The 22,032-nt window shown below is 37.7% G+C and overlaps 2 protein-coding genes and 1 pseudogene across 5 annotated transcripts; 1 reads left to right on the top strand and 2 right to left on the bottom strand.

The window, feature by feature from the left end:
* The first annotated feature begins 9,183 nt into the window (after window positions 1–9,183).
* Window positions 9,184–13,413, top strand: LOC113348778 (uncharacterized exonuclease domain-containing protein At3g15140-like). Of its 3 annotated transcripts, XR_003359793.1 has the most exons (7): window positions 9,184–9,580; window positions 9,976–10,178; window positions 10,846–10,926; window positions 11,248–11,373; window positions 11,562–11,685; window positions 11,808–12,068; window positions 12,918–13,413. XR_003359793.1 is itself a non-coding variant. In XM_026592637.1 (6 exons), the coding sequence occupies exons 1-6, from the start codon at window positions 9,281–9,283 to the stop codon at window positions 12,006–12,008; spliced, it is 1,035 nt and encodes a 344-aa protein (XP_026448422.1). In that variant the 5' UTR covers window positions 9,184–9,280; the 3' UTR covers window positions 12,009–12,337. The 3 variants fall into 3 exon arrangements, 2 of the variants coding, with proteins under 2 accessions (XP_026448422.1, XP_026448423.1); XM_026592637.1 differs by lacking the exon at window positions 12,918–13,413 and having other exon boundaries at window positions 11,808–12,337; XM_026592638.1 differs by lacking the exons at window positions 11,248–11,373; window positions 12,918–13,413 and having other exon boundaries at window positions 11,808–12,337.
* Window positions 13,414–13,983: 570 nt separating this feature from the next.
* LOC113348776 lies at window positions 13,984–15,851 on the bottom strand (annotated as a pseudogene).
* A 364-nt stretch (window positions 15,852–16,215) lies between these two features.
* On the bottom strand, window positions 16,216–20,920 carry LOC113348775 (auxin response factor 3-like). 2 transcript variants are annotated; one of them, XM_026592636.1, is made up of 13 exons: window positions 19,956–20,920; window positions 19,815–19,871; window positions 19,491–19,712; window positions 19,286–19,370; window positions 19,081–19,171; window positions 18,838–19,002; window positions 18,511–18,630; window positions 18,357–18,432; window positions 18,016–18,178; window positions 17,373–17,909; window positions 16,960–17,279; window positions 16,663–16,862; window positions 16,216–16,584 (listed from the first exon to the last, which is right to left on the bottom strand). In XM_026592636.1, exons 1-13 carry the CDS (start codon window positions 20,250–20,252, stop codon window positions 16,467–16,469), a joined length of 2,451 nt encoding a protein of 816 aa, XP_026448421.1. In that variant the 5' UTR covers window positions 20,253–20,920; the 3' UTR covers window positions 16,216–16,466. The 2 variants fall into 2 exon arrangements, with proteins under 2 accessions (XP_026448421.1, XP_026448420.1); XM_026592635.1 differs by having other exon boundaries at window positions 16,960–17,282; window positions 19,956–20,918.
* Between the last annotated feature and the right edge of the window lie 1,112 nt (window positions 20,921–22,032).

The following is a 22,032-nucleotide window of genomic DNA, read 5'->3' as shown; positions in this document are numbered from 1 at the left end:
AAACATACGATACAACTTAAATCATGTATTATTTCTCAAAAAATCATAAGGAAAATCAAATTTTTCGTGAACTCATGTCCATGATTATGCAATTTTGAAATTGCTAGAGAACAGCTTGATGCTTTTTAAAAGAATGAGGAATGATTTGAATCTAAGCTTATGAAGATGATTGTCGAATTAAACCTCTTAAACATAAAGTTCAATCGGTTGAAGGAATGGAAGAACCTCAAAAGAAACACTGAGCAATCATAATGAAGCAGGCTGCATTTTTTTTTAAATAAGAGTCTCTTATTTCAATCTTTTAAGAATAAACTAATCAGATTGTTGATTATTATCAACTGGAGCATCACCCGTGCCATAATCGCATGACATTGTTGTAAAATTGTGTAATTTTGAAGGGGACATTTTTGTGGTGTCGGTAACAGAAGTGATGGTGGCACAGACACATGGCGGCATGAGCCGTAAAATATTACTCCCGCCGTCCCAATTTAGTTGAAGGTTTTGGTGTTTTCACGTAGATTAAGAAAATGGAAAGAGATTATTTTTTCCATATATATCCCTTAATAATAATTGTTATAATATTTAGATCTCCTAGTTTTTTGTTCCTTGTTTCTAGTGGTTGATTTCAATGCAAGGACAAATCAGGAAAAAAGTGAGAAAAATATGAAAACCTTCATCTATTTTTAGATTAAAAAAAACCCTAAACCTTTAATTAAAATAGGATGGGGGAGTAATTTTTTTTTTGATTGAAAAACAAACAATTATTTCTGGAATGTTAATATTTTTAGAGTGACACCCTAAAATTCCGAGAAATATTCCATGGATAGATCCTGCGGCTAAAAGGGGGAGCACTCTTAGCATTGGATGGTAAAAGGCTTAGGTGGATCCTCCATTCTCTCACACGATTTTTTCCTAGAATTTTATCTCGGTAGGTAAATCATTTTTGATTTTTTTTCTTCATTTTTATCTATGAATCAAGCAATCATGAATGCTTCTTTATTGTCACCATAGTAATTTTTCAATTTTTTCAAATGAGATTACTTATGAAATTATTCAAATGAGTGTTATTCATATTTTTAAAAAAAAACTAACTAATTAAATCATCCAAAATTGCTACATGACATTGTTCAATTTTGTAGAAAATTCAAACAATCTAAACTCCCTGAGCAGTTAGTCATGAAACTTCAAATATTATCTCAATATTATCGTTTTTTCCTAAACCATTTTTAACTTTACAACCATGTCGTAATTTTAACAAAGTAAACTTAAAAAAATGAATATGTGATGTGTTGAAACTTCTTTAGCCTAACCCTTCGTTACTGTGAACACGTGTTAAACACGTGCTACTTCAGAATTTTGTCAGTCTTACCGAGTTATAGTCCCCATTTTTCATAACTCATATATTTTTATTCTCTTTAGTACAATATGAAATATCACCGAGTCATAGTTGCCATGGCGACATCTCCACAGTCGCATATGTTCATCTCTCCCTCATCCTAGATCATCAGTTACTGATACATGGTGATGATACAATCAGTACATGTTAAAAAAAAATTGGAAACAAAATTTGAATATTGATTGATGCCCTAACTCGAGTTTTTATTTTATTTTATTTTTCTAGTTAGCTATGTGATTTTATTTTACCAAAAAACTTAAAGTTTTACACTTTTAGTTGGCAGCCGAGCTACAAGCGGGGCACCAACCCCTTTTTGAATAGCAACACCCAATCTATGGAAAATAAAACTACCTGGACCACTGCCAGCATCTTTACTAGCTAAACAATTCTTCAAACGCTTGAAAAAACAAATAGTATCCTCACTAAGCTCTCCTAAAGTAGTGAAAGCTAAAACACCCAAACCATAACCGTGCGATACACATTCGTCCAAATATTTAGTACGTTTACGTGAAATTGCCTTTGAAATAGCCTAGTCTGGGATAAATGCCCGAACCCCTTCGCCCGTGAAAGGAGAAACGCCTGTGACATCCATACACACGTCTTGGCCGTTTTCCCAGTTGAGAACAAGTATGTCCGCTGGACGTAAATCCTTGTTATCATCAGACAGAAAACCTAGCGAAACTTCTTTACGTGCAGGTACACCCGCCTTGTAGCAGATATCAGCAATTACATCACGAACCAAGTCATGTCGAAACTTAAGTTCAACATCATTAGCACAGTGAAGCGCATGGTCCTAAAAAATATCCATAGGCTTATTACAACAGGAGCATAAACCATCCTCAACAAACAAGGGGATACCAAGGCGATAACAAACTACAGCTCTGAACTGTCTCGGCCCAAGGCATTGATCTAACCCACTGATTGGAATAGCTAGAAGGTAGTCTTACGCATGTATGACACGGTTACATTGCCACAAAATAGAGTCTCTTGCAGATAATGAAAATTGGACAGGGATTTGCTTCTTAACTGCGTCAAAATAAGTGACTGCCAAGGAGTGCATAGAAGAGGGGGGGGGCAGTATTATCGACGCAATAAGTCGGAGGCAAACCACATACCTGAATAAAGTTCTGAAGAGCCGTCTGGTAAGCAGAACCATTGTCTGATGGAAATAAGTCGCCAAGAATAACCTTCCGTGTTGGAGCAGTCTGAATCTGGGAGGCAAGATAGCAATAGCTGCGAATGTCAGACATAGTATATATACTGAGACCACCATCTTTGATAGGCAGAGTAGCCAATCTCTGTTGTAAAGGCCCATAACCAACTCCATCTCCCGTGATTAAAAGTCTCAAATATTGAAGAAGATGGTCGTCATAAAAATCAGTGGCCTTTTGTAAAGCTGCAGGATTGGTGGTACGCATCGCAAAGTATAGTCTGGACACACCAATGCAGTTGCGGAGTAACATCTCGCTCTGTGGGTCCTGGAGTTTGTTGATGGCAGACATTAGCTGAATGGTCTTTTTTACCCTACTTAAAACAATGTCACTCATGTAATCCAAGTCCAAACTCACAGGTCCACCGAGAAGTTTAACACCGTTGCTGGGCCTACCAATATCCTTGAGGAAAACACCTTCATCAATGCTACGCGGGTCAACTGAGAACACCTTCAACAATGCTACTGGGTCAACTGAGGGCCAAAAAACTTCAGTTTTCTTAATATTCAGATGTAAACCCCTACATGGACCTTCGGATTCTATTATGCTCAGAGCCTTAGCAACCTCAAGCGTATCACCAATTATAGTACCATCATCTAAGTACCATGCATGCAGATCAAGTTTGCAGCGAGAGGCAATGGACTTCACAAGGGGGTGAAGTGTCAGAGCGAACAAAAGGGGACCAAGCGGATCACCTTGTTGAACACCAAGGACGGAGGACAAAATGTGTTGATCATAGTACAGTCTAGCAGGCCTAGCATAACAGAACTCAACCCAACGAGAAATACCTGGACAATGAAGTCGGACCTCCTTAATGAGATGTGATCTGTACACGATGTTGAATGCATTCGATAAATCAATAAGTAACATTGACATCTTATCTGAATGACCCTTCAACTCCAGTAAGCCATTTACCACATGAAGAATGTTTTCCCCTCCAACCGGCATACCAACACCAAATTGGTAATTGCCCAAATAAGAAGTCATGGCCTTCCCTACAGAAAAGGTAGCTACCTTGGAAACCAAACGACGCCAAATGGTTCCAACCGCAATAGGCCTAAGTACCCTGGCTTGAGTAGTGGTGTAAAAGGTGCACTGGCAATGTATTCACCTAGAGAATTAGGGCACTTACCTGCCAACCAAAGGTTGACTACTCCTGTAATCGAGAACACTAACTCATATGTAACTCTCGCTGCCGCACCACTCAAAGCATCAACTAGGTGTTGTGCACGCAAGCCATCACGACCACACGAAGTCCCTTTTGGAAAACTCTTGATGGCACCCAAGACCACTCTCGAATCAACAGTCACGGGGTCACTGCAAAAGTATGTATTCAGAATGGAAGGTGGAGGGGAAGCTGGATGTTTGGACTCGAGTTCAGCTAAGGTGTTATCATTGCGGGGAGCAATCCCATCCGACGACAAAACTCGAATTGCAGCTGCATAATGTCCATAACCGATCTTATTACGACAGACACTCAAGTTAGCAACTTCTGGCTTCTTCTTGCTGTCCCGTTTAGTGTGTTGTTGACATGGTTGATGCAACATCTTTCATATCAGCTTATAACACCCATTGGGCTCTTTCCAAATCAATAAAGCTTGTTGAATCGCAGCTACTTGAAGTCTCTTCCTATTACTCGACTTCTCCTCCACGGAATGTTTGGGTCTGTAGAGAGACAAGGTACAGATTGGGAAGAGTAAGAGTCGTAACCAAGCATTCAAGTTAGCCGGTCTGCTAAGCACGCTGTCAAGGCATTTCTTCAAAGTCCGAGAAAAACTGAGTCTGCACTGATGCAATACACTGGACACAGTGGTGAAACGCCGTTGGAAAACAGCATTGAGAATCTCGGTTGACAAGTAGAAATCATCCAGGGTATCAATGGTACTCAACTCAGCAACTGTGGCTGCATCATCCGGAAAAACAGGTAAGACACTCAACGGCTTATCAATACCATGAATGATAAATTCTGCAGAAGTGTCGTTTAATGGACCAGGTATGATATCACAGTGATCGCCTTTATGTCCTTTGCAAGGAGTTCTTCAAGCGTGTAGTTTCATGCATGAACTGCGTAACCACATACAAAGATGTAAGAGGACCATTTCGACAGATTGGTAAACCTGCAAGTCACCAGCAATGGAAGCTCTGCTACTAGATTTGTTTACCGCCGAGAAGTGCTTACCCTGTAGATGACTAACGATAGAAGCCCTGGCATATCCCCTGCCATTTACACCATCGAGGCATCCATTGAGATGTTTGAACGGACAATGGTATGTGTTCTGCTCCTCTCCTGGATTATATAGAACCATACGATGAAGCTCTACGGTATGTGAAGATGGAGGAGATGGATGGGGCGTGGATGATGGTTGAGAATTCCGAGCAGTAGCACGGCGAGTAGACGCAGGCATGGTAGGGAAAAACGCAACCAAAGAAAAACCCTAAAGAGAGAATCGAAAAAACAAAACCCTAGAAGAGGCTGTAGCAGCAACCTAAAAACCCCGTGGAAATCAAATCTAAAAACTAGATAAAGAAGAAAAAGAGACGAAATCAAATCAAATCGAAACCGGGAATGAGACCAATCCATCGAAATCTCTGGCTTTCAATCGCCAGACAAAATCGCCGGAGCCAGACTAGTAATACATTAGCCATTTACGTGACTAGGATTCTACATATAGCCGAAGTACAGATACTAGGATTCTTGGAAAGTGATGAATTTTCAATTTATGACTGAGGTGCGGTAATAAGGGAAATTTAGAAGCATAGTGATGTACATCTAAAATTTTGGGTTTGAATTTAGCATTGATATTGAAGAAGGTGGTGGTGGTTCAGGTGGAGAAAGTTGATGGTATTTTATTTTGTTTATGATTTGTGAATATAGACGATTTAATGTAACTTTTATATGATTTGTGTAGTTTCATTACGGTTTGCGTACGATTCAGTTGGATCATAATTTGTGTATGATTTGTTTATGAATATGAAGATGAAGCCGAGAGAGGTGGCGGCGGCGAAAGTGCTGGTGATTTTAGGATATTTCTCCCTTATATGTTTAAAAGTGAAGAAAGCGTGAGATTATACAGAGGGACATTCGAGTAATTTAATTAGTGTACAATTCCATTTCTCACTTTGATTTGTAAACATTTACAGAAGTTTATATGAGGAAATGAAGTGCGCAGGGGTAACTTTGTCATTTACTATCGATTGAAATTTTTTTGAGATACCAAACAAATCATTTTCTTTTATATTATGGATATTTGTATAAGCTATATTTAAAACTACCAATAAAATATGAATAATAAGTTTTTATTTATAAATTGTCGTGTCATATTTTTGATAGTTATGATTGTAATGTTTGTGCCGGTTTACATATTTTTTTGGGTTGCTTTCTATGAACTTTGGTTTTTATTAACTAAATATCAGTCTCATATTGGATTATTGTTTTATGATTTGTAACAGATTTTCTTATCTAACCTTCTTGGGTTGCTATATCAAAAATCATTATATGATGATAGCGATTTAACTCACATATACTAGTATTGATTTCTTGTATAAGTTGAATATTCGGTATACAATTGAGAAGTTTCATTTTTATTCTTTCTCTTGTGGGAGGTGATTGCTAAGATCATGTAACCTTTTTTTTGATAAAGGTTGTTTTTGTGTTATTATTTTGTTTAGTAGGGAATATCATATACAAGGGGAGAGTTCTATTTTGAACTTGTGTTTAAAGATATATCTTGGCGGGAAACGTGGTTGTGGAAATAAATGGAAGAATTATTTCTGAAAATTTATATCCTGATAAGAAACTAGATTGATTTGGATTCTAATTTGGCTTATCGAACTTAGGGAAAGATTACTCTAGTTAATCGTTTTCCTACTAACAAAACTAAGTTAATTCTGATATTAGTTTTCCTTATAGAAATAGGTACAATTATTTAAGTATAACTGGATCTGTTAGAGAATTTCGCTCGGTTCAACCTACCAAGCGTTGGTATGTCAAGTTTGGTTGTCATATTTTAGCTCCAAAACTCAAAGCAAAGCTGCTTGGTTAGATTATTAGAGTTAACTTCCTTAGGTTAGACCAAGAACAATAAAAATATTGAGACTCGCGCGTGTTACTCTAAAGAACTTGAAGGCATATCGGCATCAACTAACATATCATCCTTTTGTTCGGGGTTAGTAACACATAACTTGACTTGTTCCATTTTTATCCACGTTTTTTTTTTAAGTTGTTTAGATTGAAAACGTAATATAAGAAGTATATTTATGTATCTTTGGTATTGGTGACTTGGTTATTTTATTATGATCAAAGTGTCAAGGACGCATATACTAGTTGTTTTGCACAACTTCGATATATTAGATTACGAAGTATAGTCTACCTATTTGGACTTTGTAGATTTAACGTAACACTAATTGGAACTTGTTGTTATTTAGTGTATTTAACTTTCGGGTTGATTCCATACCCCAAAAACTATGTTTAACTACATGAGTTTAAGAAAGCAAACATACAAAACTTGTTTTATAATTGAATTGAAGCAAAAGATCTATTCTATGACCAATCCATTAAAGAAGGATCTTTACTAGGACCGCATCTAAGGATCTCTAGTAGGACCGATCCCTTATCAAGGATTTCTACTAGGACCGATCTCATGGATCCCTAACAGAACCTATCCTTAGGTTAACCAAACTATACTTTTTCGATTTGGCTACTATCTCAGGGTTCGCATAGAAATCGGAAATGTGGTTTGGTTAATATGGAAAGTTCATTAGATTTCGAAATAGTATTTGAGCATTGTTAAACTCTTATTACTTAATGTTCAAGTATGTTCCTTGATACTCAAGGTGAGATCTCGAAACCGAAATATTCTATATATCTTTCTGATATTCGGAATTCATATCCTTTCCATATCCCAGTGGATAAACATATTTATGATTGATATATTAGTAAAGTATATGTTATATGATAGCTGATATTAGTTGTCATCCAAGAGAGATTTTGGTGTATGAGTTGGATTACAGTTGGAATATTAAAAAAAACGGAAAAAAAAACATTTACTGTGTATCTTTAGAATTTTCGGATTTGGTAATTCCTTGTTGTCCAAACTACCTTGGTCATTATACATAGTGAAGGTTGTAGTTCTTACAAACTTATTTCTTGGACACACTGAACTAACCTTTTGCATGGGAATCCCACTGGGGTATTCTTGTAATACTCATTCGAGAGGAGAGTATCATAATTAGGTGAAATTTCCTATGTGCGATTCGTTTAAAGATTGCCATGGGATGAAAGAAGCATTAGTAGTACCGTTGGTGGGAAGTTATTTTATTACTTGTTGTAGATTTTATAGTTTGTTTGGATACCATATAAGAAGTTATTTTTTGGCTTTTAGAAGCAAAAATGTCATAAATTAGTTTGAGCACGTACATAATTTTAGAATGACTTCTAGGAGTGAAAAAGTTAATTTCTTGTGAAGCAAATTATTTTTGTTTCTGATTTTTAAAATTACCTTCTACTTCTTCTCCAGAATCACTTCTACTTATGCTATCCAAACACGCTCATAAAATTACTCTGATCACATAAGTATTTATCATAACCAACATGATTTACACCTAGATTTAGCAAAATGTAAAAATTATTAATTAATCTCATTTAAATAAAGCTTATACGATTGATGCAATGTTAAAAAAATCATTCATAGAACTTCAAATACAAACACACACAAAACTCGATAAAACTTGGTCGTTCTCGGCAATTTACTCGCCAATTCTCGTTCTGAGTGAGGAATTTAGAATCGGTTTCGCCAAACAGCTAGTAGCGGGTACTTATGAGTAATTCAGCCGAGTTAGACTACTTTGAATCTATCCAAGATCTGACCCGAGTAATCTTCTTTTGGGTCCAATCATAGGGGAAATTAGGCTTAAAGTTTTCTCTATAAATCTATAATTAGCAGGGATGAGAATGGGTAGTCCAACTCGCCAATCCGTCCCAAGTGCAATTTGGCGGATGGCCACCCAACCTGCTCATGAGTGGACTGGACATGAACCCACTCTTGAAAATCCATTAAATGTTAGACCGGGTGCGAGTACATGTCTAGAAATCCATCGGACACCTGTACCCGCTAGGTTAAAGGTATTTTTAGAATTATACAAGGTATGAAACTAGTAATCTATACTTAGTTACCTGTACCCGCTAGGTTAAAGGTATTTTTAGAATTATACAAGGTATGAAACTAGTAATCTATACTTAGTAGTATATCTACTTCGTATTATTCATCCATGGAAATTTTGGTTTTACATGATGGTTGTAGGTTCCAGAAAGGATTTAATCTAACATATAAGGATATTTATCTAAGAGTAATTTAATTAGGATGTAATACAAATCCGCGGATTTACTCTATCCAGCCCATTCACCCGCACACCCACATATATTAGACCCACGGGTAATAGATGTGCGCGGATGAGAATCTAGCGCCCACCATTTAGATGGACCGGGTGTGGATGACTCCAAATCCACGGATTTACAATAGTTTTCACATTTATATACTTCTTGCGTACTTGTTGGATATTAGAACAGTTAAGCCCATATAGCAGTTTAGACTTGAGATATCATTTTCGCGGCAAAATTGAAATGTAAAGATAAAGTTTTATCCCAACCATTTCAATTTCTCAGAGGAGCAGAGCAATGGCGTTCTTAGCTAGATTTCCTTTATCAAGCTTCTGTATTGTATCATCCAAGTCATTACTGATTCCTTTAAACCCTCTTACTCCAATCCGAAGGGTTGTTCGTACTTTTTCTGTTTCCGCTTCTTCTTCTGTTCCTCCTACTATAACTGATAAAGCGGAGGATAATTCTCCATCTTCATCAGTAACATTGAAGTCTACATCTACTGAGATTACTCCTTTAGTAACAGCAACAGCAACAGCAGTGTCTAAAAGATGGAAACCGATTTGTCTGTATTACACACAAGAAAAATGCACCATGGTAAACACGTACTCCACTTAATCTTCATGCTCCATTTGTATGATTTTACGAAAACCCAAACTTAAAAATAGCTTCTTTTGTGGAGTTTTAGGTTTTCTTTATTAAAAGTTCAATGTGATACGGGAGTAATATTAGCTGCTGCCAACTTGTTTGATAAATGTTTTCACAGAAAATTAGATTTCAGTTAGTTCATCTTGGGTTCATTACCCCATAGCATGTATTAGGAAGATTGATTTCTTTGGGAATTTTCTCTGTTCGTATGACATTCAATCTTTTGCAAAATGTCACTGTTATGCCTTTCAGATGAATTTTAAGTGTATCAGTATTTAGTAATAATGTTTTTAAGTGTAATGTGGAGCTTTATAACATCTAACTCGATATTTTTTTGTTTGTAGATGGATGATCCTGTGCATCTTGAGAAGTTCACTCATGATTTATCCTCTGGTCTTCAAGTAAATGTTGCTGATCTTGAAAATGTGGGTGCTCAAAATCTAGATTATCTTTTGGTGCTCGACTTGGAAGGGAAAGTTGAGATTCTTGAATTTCCTGTTATAATAATTGATACAAAAACCTTGGAGTTTGTAGATTTTTTCCACAGGTAAGCAGCATATATAATGCGTTTTGAGGCTCTAAGGTTATATTAATACTTCGGAATTAGTCTCGCATTTCTTTCTAATGAATGAGGTTTTGGTTTGACGTCAAAGTTTGAGATTCAGTCTAGCAGCAGACATCCAGTGTACCGTTTCACACTTGTACAATATGGCAGCGCTACACCTAATGCTAATCTGAGTCTCCAAACATGTCATTGTAAAACCTTATTCTGAACCCAACTTGTTGCTATTGGTTGATCAAGGGGAATAGGGATCATAATTGGTGCAGGATCATTTAGGAGTTCTGTTTATTTACAAGTTTCTATAGAGGGGCACTTTCCCAAGGGTTTCTTTCTAGTATGTTGTATACGTACTTATTAGCTAGTATTTTGGAGGCGGAGCGATACTTTTATTTTTCTCAAGACATTAATCGAAAAGTTATGGAAGGGTGCTTTGAGTTTTGTCGATTTATCAACATCTAGTTTGATTCCTATTCTCTCTTCGTCTTTTTTCTGTGTTTGTATATTTCTATCGTGCTACCTTGAGATTGCATTCACAATGCTTCTTTTGTTGCTAAATATGTACTTTGTATGTGTCCAGTGAGTCCCTAATCCATTTTTACCTTATATGAAGTATGTTTTATGTTAACTGCCTTGTGATATTCTTCACTTGCAGGTTTGTGAGGCCTACCAAAATGAGCGAGAAGAGAGTGGAGGAATATATTGAAGGAAAATATGGAAAAATTGGAGTTGATCGGTATGTGATGAAGTTGTATCTCAATTTATCTTTTTGCCTAGTACATTTTGAGGTTAAAATATGATCATCTGTGGTACTGCATATGGATCCAAGGTATTATCATATAGATATATCTTATGTTCATATATAGTTACGTGCTCGCACACAACATCTCACATTGTTGAAGTGTTTGTGAGCATCTGACACTGACACACTGTGTCTGTGTGCCGGGCATGGCAAAATCTCGAAAGAGGAGCTTCCTTGTTATTAAACTATGGGTAATGAAAAGTAATTGATTATTTTGGAGCTATTTGAGGGGGTATAGCTAACATTGATCTCCAGTGTTTGGCACGATACAGCAATCTCATTTGAAGAAGTAATTCAACAATTTGAAATTTGGATGACCATTCATCATTTGTGGGAATCAGAACATGGAGGAGCTCTACATCGAGCTGCATTTGTTACTTGGTTAGTAAATATATATGCATCTTCTTCTATGACACAGAGATGTCTTGTCTTCAGCGGTTTGTTGTTTTTTGGAAAGCATATCAAAACCGAGAATGTTATCCATTACAGATACTCATGGACTATGATTTTATTTTTATAGTATTCTTTTCATCTTACTTAACAACATCTAGTTTTTGTTGAAATTATAGTGGAAATTGGGATTTGAAGACAAAGGTCCCTCAGCAGTGCAAAGATTCAAGTATGAAGCTACCCCCGTACTTCATGGAGTGGATTAATTTGAAAGACATATATCTCAACTTTTACAAGAGAAGGGTGCGTAAATTAATGTAATTTACTTAAGTTTGGTTCCCTTGAAACTAGATCTGTGGGACTTACTATACCTAAAAAGACAAATTTGATTGATACACCTTCACTTATCTACTTGTGAATTTTAGGCCACAGGAATGGTAACTATGATGAAAGAACTCAACATGCCATTGGTTGGAAAACACCATCTTGGAATCGATGACACCAAGAACATTGCAAGAGTTTTGCAACGCATTCTTGTAGATGGTGCACTGATGCAGATTACTGCAAGGAGAAGTTCCAGTTCTCTTGAGAAGGTGGAGTTCCTTTTCAAGAATCGGATTGTTTGAACTGCTTATCTGATGAATATCTGGCGATTTTGGTGGCAGCAAGCTTTCTTCGTCGTGCAGGTTTTGTATCATCTCTTTCTTTTATTTTACTGGTGAAAATAATTAAGCAACATGTCTACCTGTCACCTCTCACGGCCACTGGGGAATTTCTTAAGCATCTGCTACCTCCACAGGCTTCACAGAGTGTTCAGGTTAAGACTCTGGCACCAAGGTTTAAAGTAGGCACTTTTCTTTTTTGTGATTATTAGTTTGTAAAATATTTCTAGCCATAACATAATATTGTTTCTGGTCACAATGAAGGGTATCATAAAATGAGTTGGTTTTCTTCATGCATGCTTGAGAACCTCATGCTTCTCAAAATTAGTAAGGCAAGTCTCTTCATTCTTAGCAGTAAGCAAGCTGCTTATGTTAGAGAAGCAGCTATACTAAAATTTGGCCAACGCTTATCACGCCCAAAGAGTGAGGATGATAAGTGTTGACTGTTTTAATCTCTACTACTAGTATCATGCCCCTAGAGTGGGGTAATGGGATCGTCCATATAATTACTTCAAAATTTGGTGACTGTTGCCTTCTTTTTCGCAAAACAAACAGAAGTTGTAGCTAACTTAATGAAGAATCTACAAGATGTTGCCCACACAAAGATGAACATATATAAAGTAATGTGAGGTAAACATATAAATCAGTGTGTCAGAGAGACTTTCTAGCACCAATTTTATTTCTTTGACCAACTTTTCCCAGCTCTATCCGGGAGGTTCAAATGGAAATCTCTCCACATATCTCTGTAGTAGTGGTCCCGTTTTTTGAGATGGTCAAAACCCCAAGTAAACCATCTCAAAATAAACTTTGATGCTTCTTGGTTTGGTTCTTCTACTCCTGCTGGATATGGTATAATTCTGAGAGATGATACAGGTGGTGCAATCCAAGCCACAGGTGGGACTTTCAGGGCCTCCACAGCAGAAGAAGCAGAGGCTCTGAGTATGCTGGAAACCGCAAACTGGGCAAAAAGAATGGACCTAAAGAACTTCTCAGTGGAAGGTGATTGTCAGAGGCTCATCCTTTATGCTCAGGACAAGCAGAGCAACATCTTTTGGAGAAACAAAGCCATAGTTTCTGAAGCTGTGAAGATTTTGAAGACATGTGAAAACTTTTTGGGTTTTATGTTTAAGAATAGGAATGGCAACGAAGTGGCAGACACTTTGGCAAAAGAAACGCGTAAGCAAGGAATTCATAAACAACAATGGGTGTTGATGCCACATATTTTAAATTCTGCTTTACTATCTGATGTTTGTTTTTCTAATTCAGCTAATATTTCTAGCTTACAAAATGGAGTTAACATTATGTTGGTAGACACCAATATCTCAAATCCTCTGGATGAGATAAGGGAAACCAACATTTTTGATACCCGTATATAATCTTTTTCTTTCAATATAAGTAATTTTCAAAAAAAAAAGTGGTCCCGTTTTTTACCCGCTCTTCAGTTATTTTTGCTGTTGAAGAGATTGCAGAGGGGAGGACAGTGGTCATGCTCGGCAGCGCAAAAAAGTCCTGCATGCTAGAGCATGAGAAGGTGACATAGTTCTGTTGACTGTCTGCAAACGGATTCGTTCATGGACAGATATTCCCAAATGAGGATACTCCAATGTTTCAAACCTTTACAAAAGAGCCGCCACTCGGGGAACACATCTGACTTATTCATTCCAGAACTCATCTGGCAAACATATATACTTAACCATGTCCTGGTGAAGATCAAAAAATTTCTCTGCAGTGATGGCACTGATATACAGAGGTATGTAAGTTGCTATTTTGTGACATGATCGTAATCTTACTGCTCTTATACATTACAGGCTTACACAAACAGACCTATATTCCCGCAAAAGCAAATAGTGAACTGAGCAGTAATAGTCGATACTCAATAACATGGATTTGTGCTTGGTTCTTGCACTGAGATGGGAAAAACATAGGATCCTGGTCTTCCTTGGGTGCATAGATTTTTTTACCTTTCATATAATGATGGGCATAATCATACAATATTCTACATTATGTCTTATTCTATATAGAAAAAATGAAAGGACAGATCAACAGAGTTTCTGCCTGAGAGCCCTGACCAGCAGGCTCAAGTTTCGACCTAACCACTCAAAGACTTCTTGACTGGTTAATCTATTACATACTAAAGCTAAATTCGCAGCCGCAATGTTATCCTGCCTCTGCATGATGTTTAAGGAACCCCGCACAAAAGTAACTTCATCAATATCTCCACACGTTAGCTGACTGATGCTTCTATTATATGATGATCACCACTCGAAGGAGAGGGAAAATGAGAACACAACAAAATGAGGAAAAAAAAAATTAGCTCCAATATTGCGTCATTTCACCAAATCATGTATCTTACTGATGAAATTATCAGTGTAGGAATTTTCAAGAGCTGTATTTGACAATGTCTCCCTCAATTTGTTGTGGTTTTCTCTAATCTCGATCATGATTGGATTTGTTTCATCCATTACCCCTTTCACTAACCTATTAAAACTCTCTTTAGTAAACCAACCATCTTCTTCCCTCCTTTCCAGTTCCACTGCTACCTTCAAATCCCCGGCTAAAATTCTTGTGTTCATAAACTGATCTCCTAAATGTGGCATCAGTACAATTTGACAATGGCTCATCAAGGCTTCCCACATTGACCCAAAACCACAATGTGTTACAAAACATCCGACGGAAGGATGCGCCAGTATTTGTGGTTGCTGAACCCATCCTCCATGAACCACACCTCTTTGTCGAACCCTTTCCTCGAACCCTTCTGGTAATGCCTCTTCTACCGTGGTACAACCAATAGGTGGTTTCAATGCTACGAAAAAAGGCATTTCCGTGAGTTCAAAACCAAGAAGCAATTCTTGGAACTGGTCTTTTCTTAGCACCCATTCACTTCCAAATGCACAGTAAAGAACCGATCCTGGACTAAACACACCAAGCCAATTAGCCCATTTTTCTTCTAGAGGTTTGGTGAGTTTCTCGGGCAGTGCAGGACCTGTCAACAGCACTGGCTTCCCGTACTGAGTCTCAATGTAGTCACAGTAAGGACCCTCGATCTCTCTACACGTTCTGATAGAAATGTAATCACATGCTTTCAGTGAATTCGTCACTTGCTCGAAGAAAGACAAACCTGTGAATTCGTTCTTACGTGTGACAAACGATGTAATGGTTTTAACCTCGTGTCGATGAAGCATCACAGGAGAATTTAGAGGAAAACCAGGAGGAGGAGCCATTAATTTGATTTCAGTATTAGTTTTGTCTTCGCCGTTGGGAGACAAACGCGCGATGCTGGCTGAGTCAAGCTGACGCGAAGGCACCAGCAGGTATGCGGTTGAAGCTGCGCTAACAACGGTATGGTGAATGGATTTGATGCCAAGAGGAGTTGTAAATGAAGGTATCCATTCCGCGAAATCATAAAACACGACATTAGGCTTGAGATCGGTAAGAAGGGACTGGACATGGTCTTTCAGAAGATAATAAGCTGCGATTCGGAGGTGAGAGATAGAGATGTGAACGTCAGACATGGTCTCGGCGCCATGAGGAAGGCCATCGACGTGGGGAACATCAAGAGGGTAGAAGGTTATGAGATTAGGATGCAAGTTTGATTGTTGCAATTTGATGATTGTTTTTCTTGGAGAAAAGAAAGATACTTTGTTAGTTGTTACCTTCCTCTGCTAATTTGTTAGAGAGATGAAGAAACGGAGTTAGGTGACCCATAGCAAACCATGGATGCATAGCTGCGTGAAATGTTGATTTGTTCATGCTGCTGTTGTTGTCGTCGGTACTCATGATAATCTTGTACAAGTCCTGGTTTTCTTCTTCCTTTTTTTTCTTTACCTTATATCTGAAGTATCCAACAGACTTTATAATTTTCTAACATGTACCTAAATAAGAGGAATGAAATTTAGTCTCCAGTTTTCAGTGATGCAATCATATCCATACCTTTTTATTGGCTAAAATGCTTGGCCACTTATTAAGGGAACAGTTCGCAACCTCGAAAAAAAAATGCCACAATATGCTGGGTTATGGCCAAATGAATTTGAACAGAAATAGGCCAAAATTTTAGCTGGTTCAAATAGGTTTCAATTCTTGGCCTAAAATGTTTCTTTCCAGGATACAGGGGGCAGGCTCCATTCAATAAAAGTTTGAAAGCAATCTTCCTTCCATAAATGGCAAAAGTAGATTAACACAATGAACATAATGTTGGTAAATTCTAAAAGCAGCAACAAACAAAACAATGCTACAGTTTGCAGCAAGAATCTTCCATTGTTGGTACAATTTTAAAAGCAATCACAAAAGAAACAAACAATGCCACGGTTTGCATTACGAATCTTACATACAAATACAGAAACAATGCCACGGTTTGCATTAGGGATCTTACATACAAATACGGAACGAATGTATTAAACCACGGAGATGTGGAACCAGAGAACATCAAGGTATACCAAAGATACCAACTTCCCCTTCGGAACTGTTCCCATTATTATCCATCTCCACCACCTCCTGATCTCGGGTGTATATCAATATTTTCGATACAATGTTGCAGAATTCCCTGTAAACATTGAAGATTTGTCTAAGTGAAAAATGACAGTGTGGAGGAGTGTGTATAATAATGTGAGAAGTTACTTACTTCCAAGGACCATCTCCAATTAGCATCATCTCATCTTCTTGGTCAGTATAAACAACTTGCCATCCTTTTTTCGGGTCGTTCAAAAGACCTTCCATATTGAAAAGCCGCTCCAACTCAGATATCAGATCAGGGTATCCCTCAAGCTTGGTGAGATCAATCGCCCTGCCTGCAACACTCCCTTGCTTGTGAACCTGTAATATCTATCTCATAACAAAAAGCTACATAACTTAGCAAAGAATTTTACAAGTAAGGATCTTATTCCGAGCAAGGGTGTTTATCATGTAAAGATTCACCTACTTTGGTGCATCTTTGTCCAAATGCTTTTGCCGAGCTGGTAGGATCCAAATAATTTTCAGTACAAGCTACATAAGGGATGTCTGGGTTCAAGTTCTCATTTGAAGATGGAGATGTAATTGGAGTAGTGCTGATATCCTCTTCATTTGCCACCTGAGTTTCCTCAGTCAAGGGAAACCCAAAGAGTCTGCAACCATTTCTACTGGTAGCCAAACCTCGTTCACCCATCAATCCTGCTCGATTCACGAAGGAGGTAGGTGGATGCATAAAATCCATTAGTTGATGTTCTTTCCACAGTTCTGGAGCAAACATGGACGCCGAATCTTCTGTGGTATAAAAACCAACATGTATAAGATAATTATGACATTAGTTTGGTATATTAAGGCTAAGATAATCAGATAAACTAGGAAACTTACCCTTCTCATGATTATTATTGAAGGCATAAGCATGGCCAGGATTTGCAGCCCGAGTACTTGCTTGTTGAAACATTAGGACTGATGATGGAGACGACACCTTCACTGATGGTGCTCTGGTTTGCACATCACTGTAGCCACGCAACATTGCTGGCCACGCACTACCATTGGTAGACCTGTGAACCCCATCCAAATATCCAAACTCACCACTATCATGAGACCTGTTATCCACTAAGCCCCTCATTTGTGGTGCTTTTGAATATAATTCTTGACCTTGCAAGACCTTCGGGAATCGGTCAGATTCTCCAAAGCCTACTCCTTTGTTGGGAATTTCCGAGGTTCCTGAAAGTACCTTGACGCCATTTAGTATTCCAGCCATCCCATTACTGTTTGAACCAGGGTCACACCTCCTGATACCGAATGGTTGATGATTCTGCACATCATAACCATCGTAAGAAGGGTTCAAACCCAAAATTTCTTGACCTTGCAAGACCTTCTGGAACCTAAAAGATTCCCCAAAGTCCAAATATCTACCCCCATCTGTAACAAAAAAGAGGAAATAACAAAATAGATTACTTTGCTTGAAATAGAAAATATTGCAAATATTCTTTAATAACGTCCATTTGAAAGTACTTGTCACACTTACTAGGAGCAGGAAAATCTGCTATTTGTGCTGGCAAACGAATCTTGGCTCTCTTAGCACCAGGCGGCGACAAATTTCCTGACCCTGAAAATGAACTAGATGGCTCAATCTCCCATGGAGAAACTCTATTTTGCCGAGTCATCTCCATATTATCGTCCCATCTTACCTGTTAAATGAGTTACAACATTTAGCGGAAGAATCTTCAACGATTGAGACATGTCACATGCAGGACATATATGAGTATAAGCTATGGCAAGAAGATGATTGAAGTTCGAGGATAATGCATAGATCCTTACTAAATGCAGCAAATGAAGAGCCTTAAAAAATATTACAAGAAAACATACCAACAGGCATCTCCACTTTGAACCAGGCCATCTAACAGGATCCATTTCACTAATCCCAGCAATCATTCCAGTGTATCTGCAAAATGCAAGTAATTTAGATAGTCTTTTCCTTCAGGAAAGATGCATTTTGTGAAGTGCAAAAAGCTTGTCAAACCTTTGCTCTGTTGAATCTTCAGTTTCAAATCGCATCTTAAATCTCATTCCAATAGATAACGAAAGACCGGACCCCTTTGAGAACTTCTGGAAAGGAATTAGAAACTCTGACGGGCTAACCCTGCAAATGAATATTCAAACTCAGGTGCACTTCCATTTGACTCTTGTTAAACACATTATACTTGCTAGCATCTTTTTTTTCTTTTTCCAGATATGCTACAGAATTAAATGTAGCTCAAAACAAAATCGACAAGTGAATAAACCTCAATCCTAACATCATACAATAATACCACCAACAATAGCAACTCAAACCGGAAAACCTAGTTACCTTGGTGTATAATTAATGTGAAATAGAGTCTTCGAAGCTACAGCTTTAGCCACAGATGTGAGTGTGCTAGTGTTACAGGTCTGGCTACCAAAAACTGAGAACGAGCCGCCACTTTTGCACTGAGTTGCCCTTCGGACACCCAGCCTCAGTTCTCCATCTTCGCCCCTGGTCGAAGAATCACACAGTAAGTTAAGATGATAAATCATATTTTAAGTTAGGATGATAAGACTACAATGTATATACCTAAGAAAGAGCACAGCATCCCCAGAAACAAGCTTCTTGTTATTAACGAAGGCACTCCATCCAGTTGTAAGTAAATGCCTTCGAGGCTGACCTGCAAGAGAGAGTAAAAACTCATTAAAAATGTTTAAGCAGAACTTTCAATCTCCTGAACACATTGCAACTGAGGTAAGATTTGTAAGACTTCTGTACCATTGAACATACATACCCCTGTAGATGTGACGAAATTTCCACACCATACCATGTAAATCCTTTGCAACAAGCTCTTGTGAAGGTCTTTGCTGTTTATAGTCCTACAAATTCAATTAAAATAATTTGTTTCATTCTATGAACCACATTTAGTAATTCATCAAATTACATCCTAGGTATGTAAAACAGAACTCCAAATGGAAGAGCATTTGCTCAAAACCTACCAGAGGAGGGAAACAATCTTCAGCGGCACGACGAGGAACAGAAAAACCACCATGGGTGCTTGTATCAGAAGCAGTAAGGGTTTTGCAGAACATGTGGGGTGTGGTAGTACTACTGCTACTGCTTGATTTGTTGTTACTTAAACCACCTGCACCCTCAATTTCCTCTTCATCAATGAACACCATATTCTCTTCCATCTGATTTCCTTTCAATTTCTGCTCAACCTGATTTTCATACCACAAGCTCAATTCAATTCAATGCTCTTATAAACAAAAATCATCAGCCCAAGATCATAACAAAAACACAAAGACGGTGATTATTATTACCTCAGTATCAGGAATCAAGGAAACTTGGGCATAGACTTCATCAGTAGTAAGCTCAGCCTGTTGAATAAATAAACAATCTCCATGATTATTAATTAACAAAATTATCTACAACAAAATGAGGCGTGAGATAGAGGAACTTACACGAAGAGCAACATCAACAACCCGGCAGAAGACATGAGGAGGTAAATCATAAACAACAGAAGGTGGGATTTGAGAAATATGCTCCAAATGGCCTTGAGGTAAGTAAACAACAAGAGTATTCTTCTTTGGAAGAGAAATGTGAGGTCCAGCACAAGCATGCCATAGCTCTAAACAAACAGAAGGTGGTGGTGTTGTAGTTGATGAAGGTGATGAAGAAGACAAAAGTAATGTAGTTGTAGTAGTATCATCATCTTCATCCTCAGTAAGGATATTGTTGAGATCAATTAATCCTCCCATATTGGAGAACCAAAAAACTAAAAGAACTTGATGAGAGAATCAATCTAAGCAGCAATGAGTAGGATAAAATTAAAGAAGAGTGAAATAAGAAGAGAAATGTGTATAGAATGTTTATAAGAAGAAGAATCTCTGCATTACCAAAGAAGTAGTGTTGATGGATAGAGTAAAACAAGAAACTCTTGCTTAGGTTTTGCAGCCTCAACGTTTCTAAAACAAGATGAGTCAAAACTTAAAAAAAAATAGAGACCATCTCTTTCTCTCTTTATCCCATGCGCACCGCCCGTACTTCTGGGCTGCTGCTGCTGCTGTTTCTGTTCCTGTAATAGTCTCTTTCGTTTCTCGCTCTTTAAGCCTTCCCCAAAAAGGTTCTCTCTCTCACAGTCACTCACTGTCAATATCTCTATCTCTATCCCTTTGTATGTGGGGGGATTCTTGTTGGTGTGGTTTAGAATTGGTTCCTAGCTAGTTGTATGTATATCCCAACTATGTAGAAGAAGAAGGTGGTGGCCTGAGTCTGTCTGTCTACTATCTGGTCATACTGCAGCTATACTGGTGGCGTTGCAGCTGATGCTTAGGGGGAGAAGAGGAGATGAGGAGGGGACTGTAGCAGTTGCTGCTGGCTGGGGCTATTTTATGTGTCAGAATTTATTACCAGAGAGAAAAATATGAAGAGATGAGACTAGACAGTCTAGCTAGTTAGTCACTCTAGAGAGACCAGTAATAATAATGCTTGTCCCACATTAAAAAAGAAGAAGAAGTAAAAGATAAAGTAGAAGAAGACAGACTTTTTTTTTTTTATTTTGATGGATCGATGAGAGAGAGTGAAAACTCAAAACTCCCCCTGTATTTCCGGGTTGTATAATAATATCATATCAAATGGGATGGGGTCATCATCATGAGTGGGTCACCCCCTCCCTCTGTCCTTTACTTTTTCTTATTTACTTTTATCTCCTTTCCTTTGTGTCTCTTCCTTTCAACTTTCACGGATTTGGTATAATCCCTTCCGATCACAGCTATCTGCTGTTTCGGAAAATTTGTCCCTTGGACCTTGAACAAGATCAACCGTCGGTATACCCGTTGCAACTGTTGTTAAAAGGCGGTGAGGGACGGCATTTCAAATTTTCAACAACTCTTAATGAGATATATATGCTGAGGATAGTTACATGTGAAGTGTGAACATTTGAAAGAATTTTGTACTATGTTTATGGCGTGTCACTCTGTTGGGACAACTCAATTGGGCTTGATGGAATTGATAACAAAGTACTATTATTATTCAAGTGTTAGCTCATGTATTATTTTCAGTTGACAGACAAAAATTTCTTATAAATGCAAATTATTACATTTCCTATGTGACTACTCAATTGAGAAAATTGACACTTCGAAAGTTAATTAGAACTAAACACATTTAAATCATATGTATTGAAATTTTAAGAAAGAGCCAAGTTGTACTGCGGATGGAATTGGTCATGTCAAATTCTAACAGGGTTGTATTGGATTAGGATTTAGATAGATATCTAACAATTCTAAAAATTCTTAGGTATTCAATTAGGATATGTCAGGATTCATGAAATATCCGAGGTATTCAATTAGGATATGTCAGGAATCTTTAAATATCCGAGGTATTCAATTCATTTAAGATTTCTTAGGATAGTTGAGGAGAAGGATATATCAGGATTGTGATGAATATTTGTAGGCAAATTATGCATATTATTATCTCATTATAATCTCAACTCAAACCACAAAAGTTACACGGATTGTAATGGATAATTTTTTGTTCTTT

The sequence above is a fragment of the Papaver somniferum genome, chromosome 2, assembly GCF_003573695.1.
Source record: "Papaver somniferum cultivar HN1 chromosome 2, ASM357369v1, whole genome shotgun sequence".
Lineage (NCBI taxonomy): Eukaryota > Viridiplantae > Streptophyta > Magnoliopsida > Ranunculales > Papaveraceae > Papaver > Papaver somniferum.
This window is presented reverse-complemented; position numbering and strand designations above follow the sequence as displayed.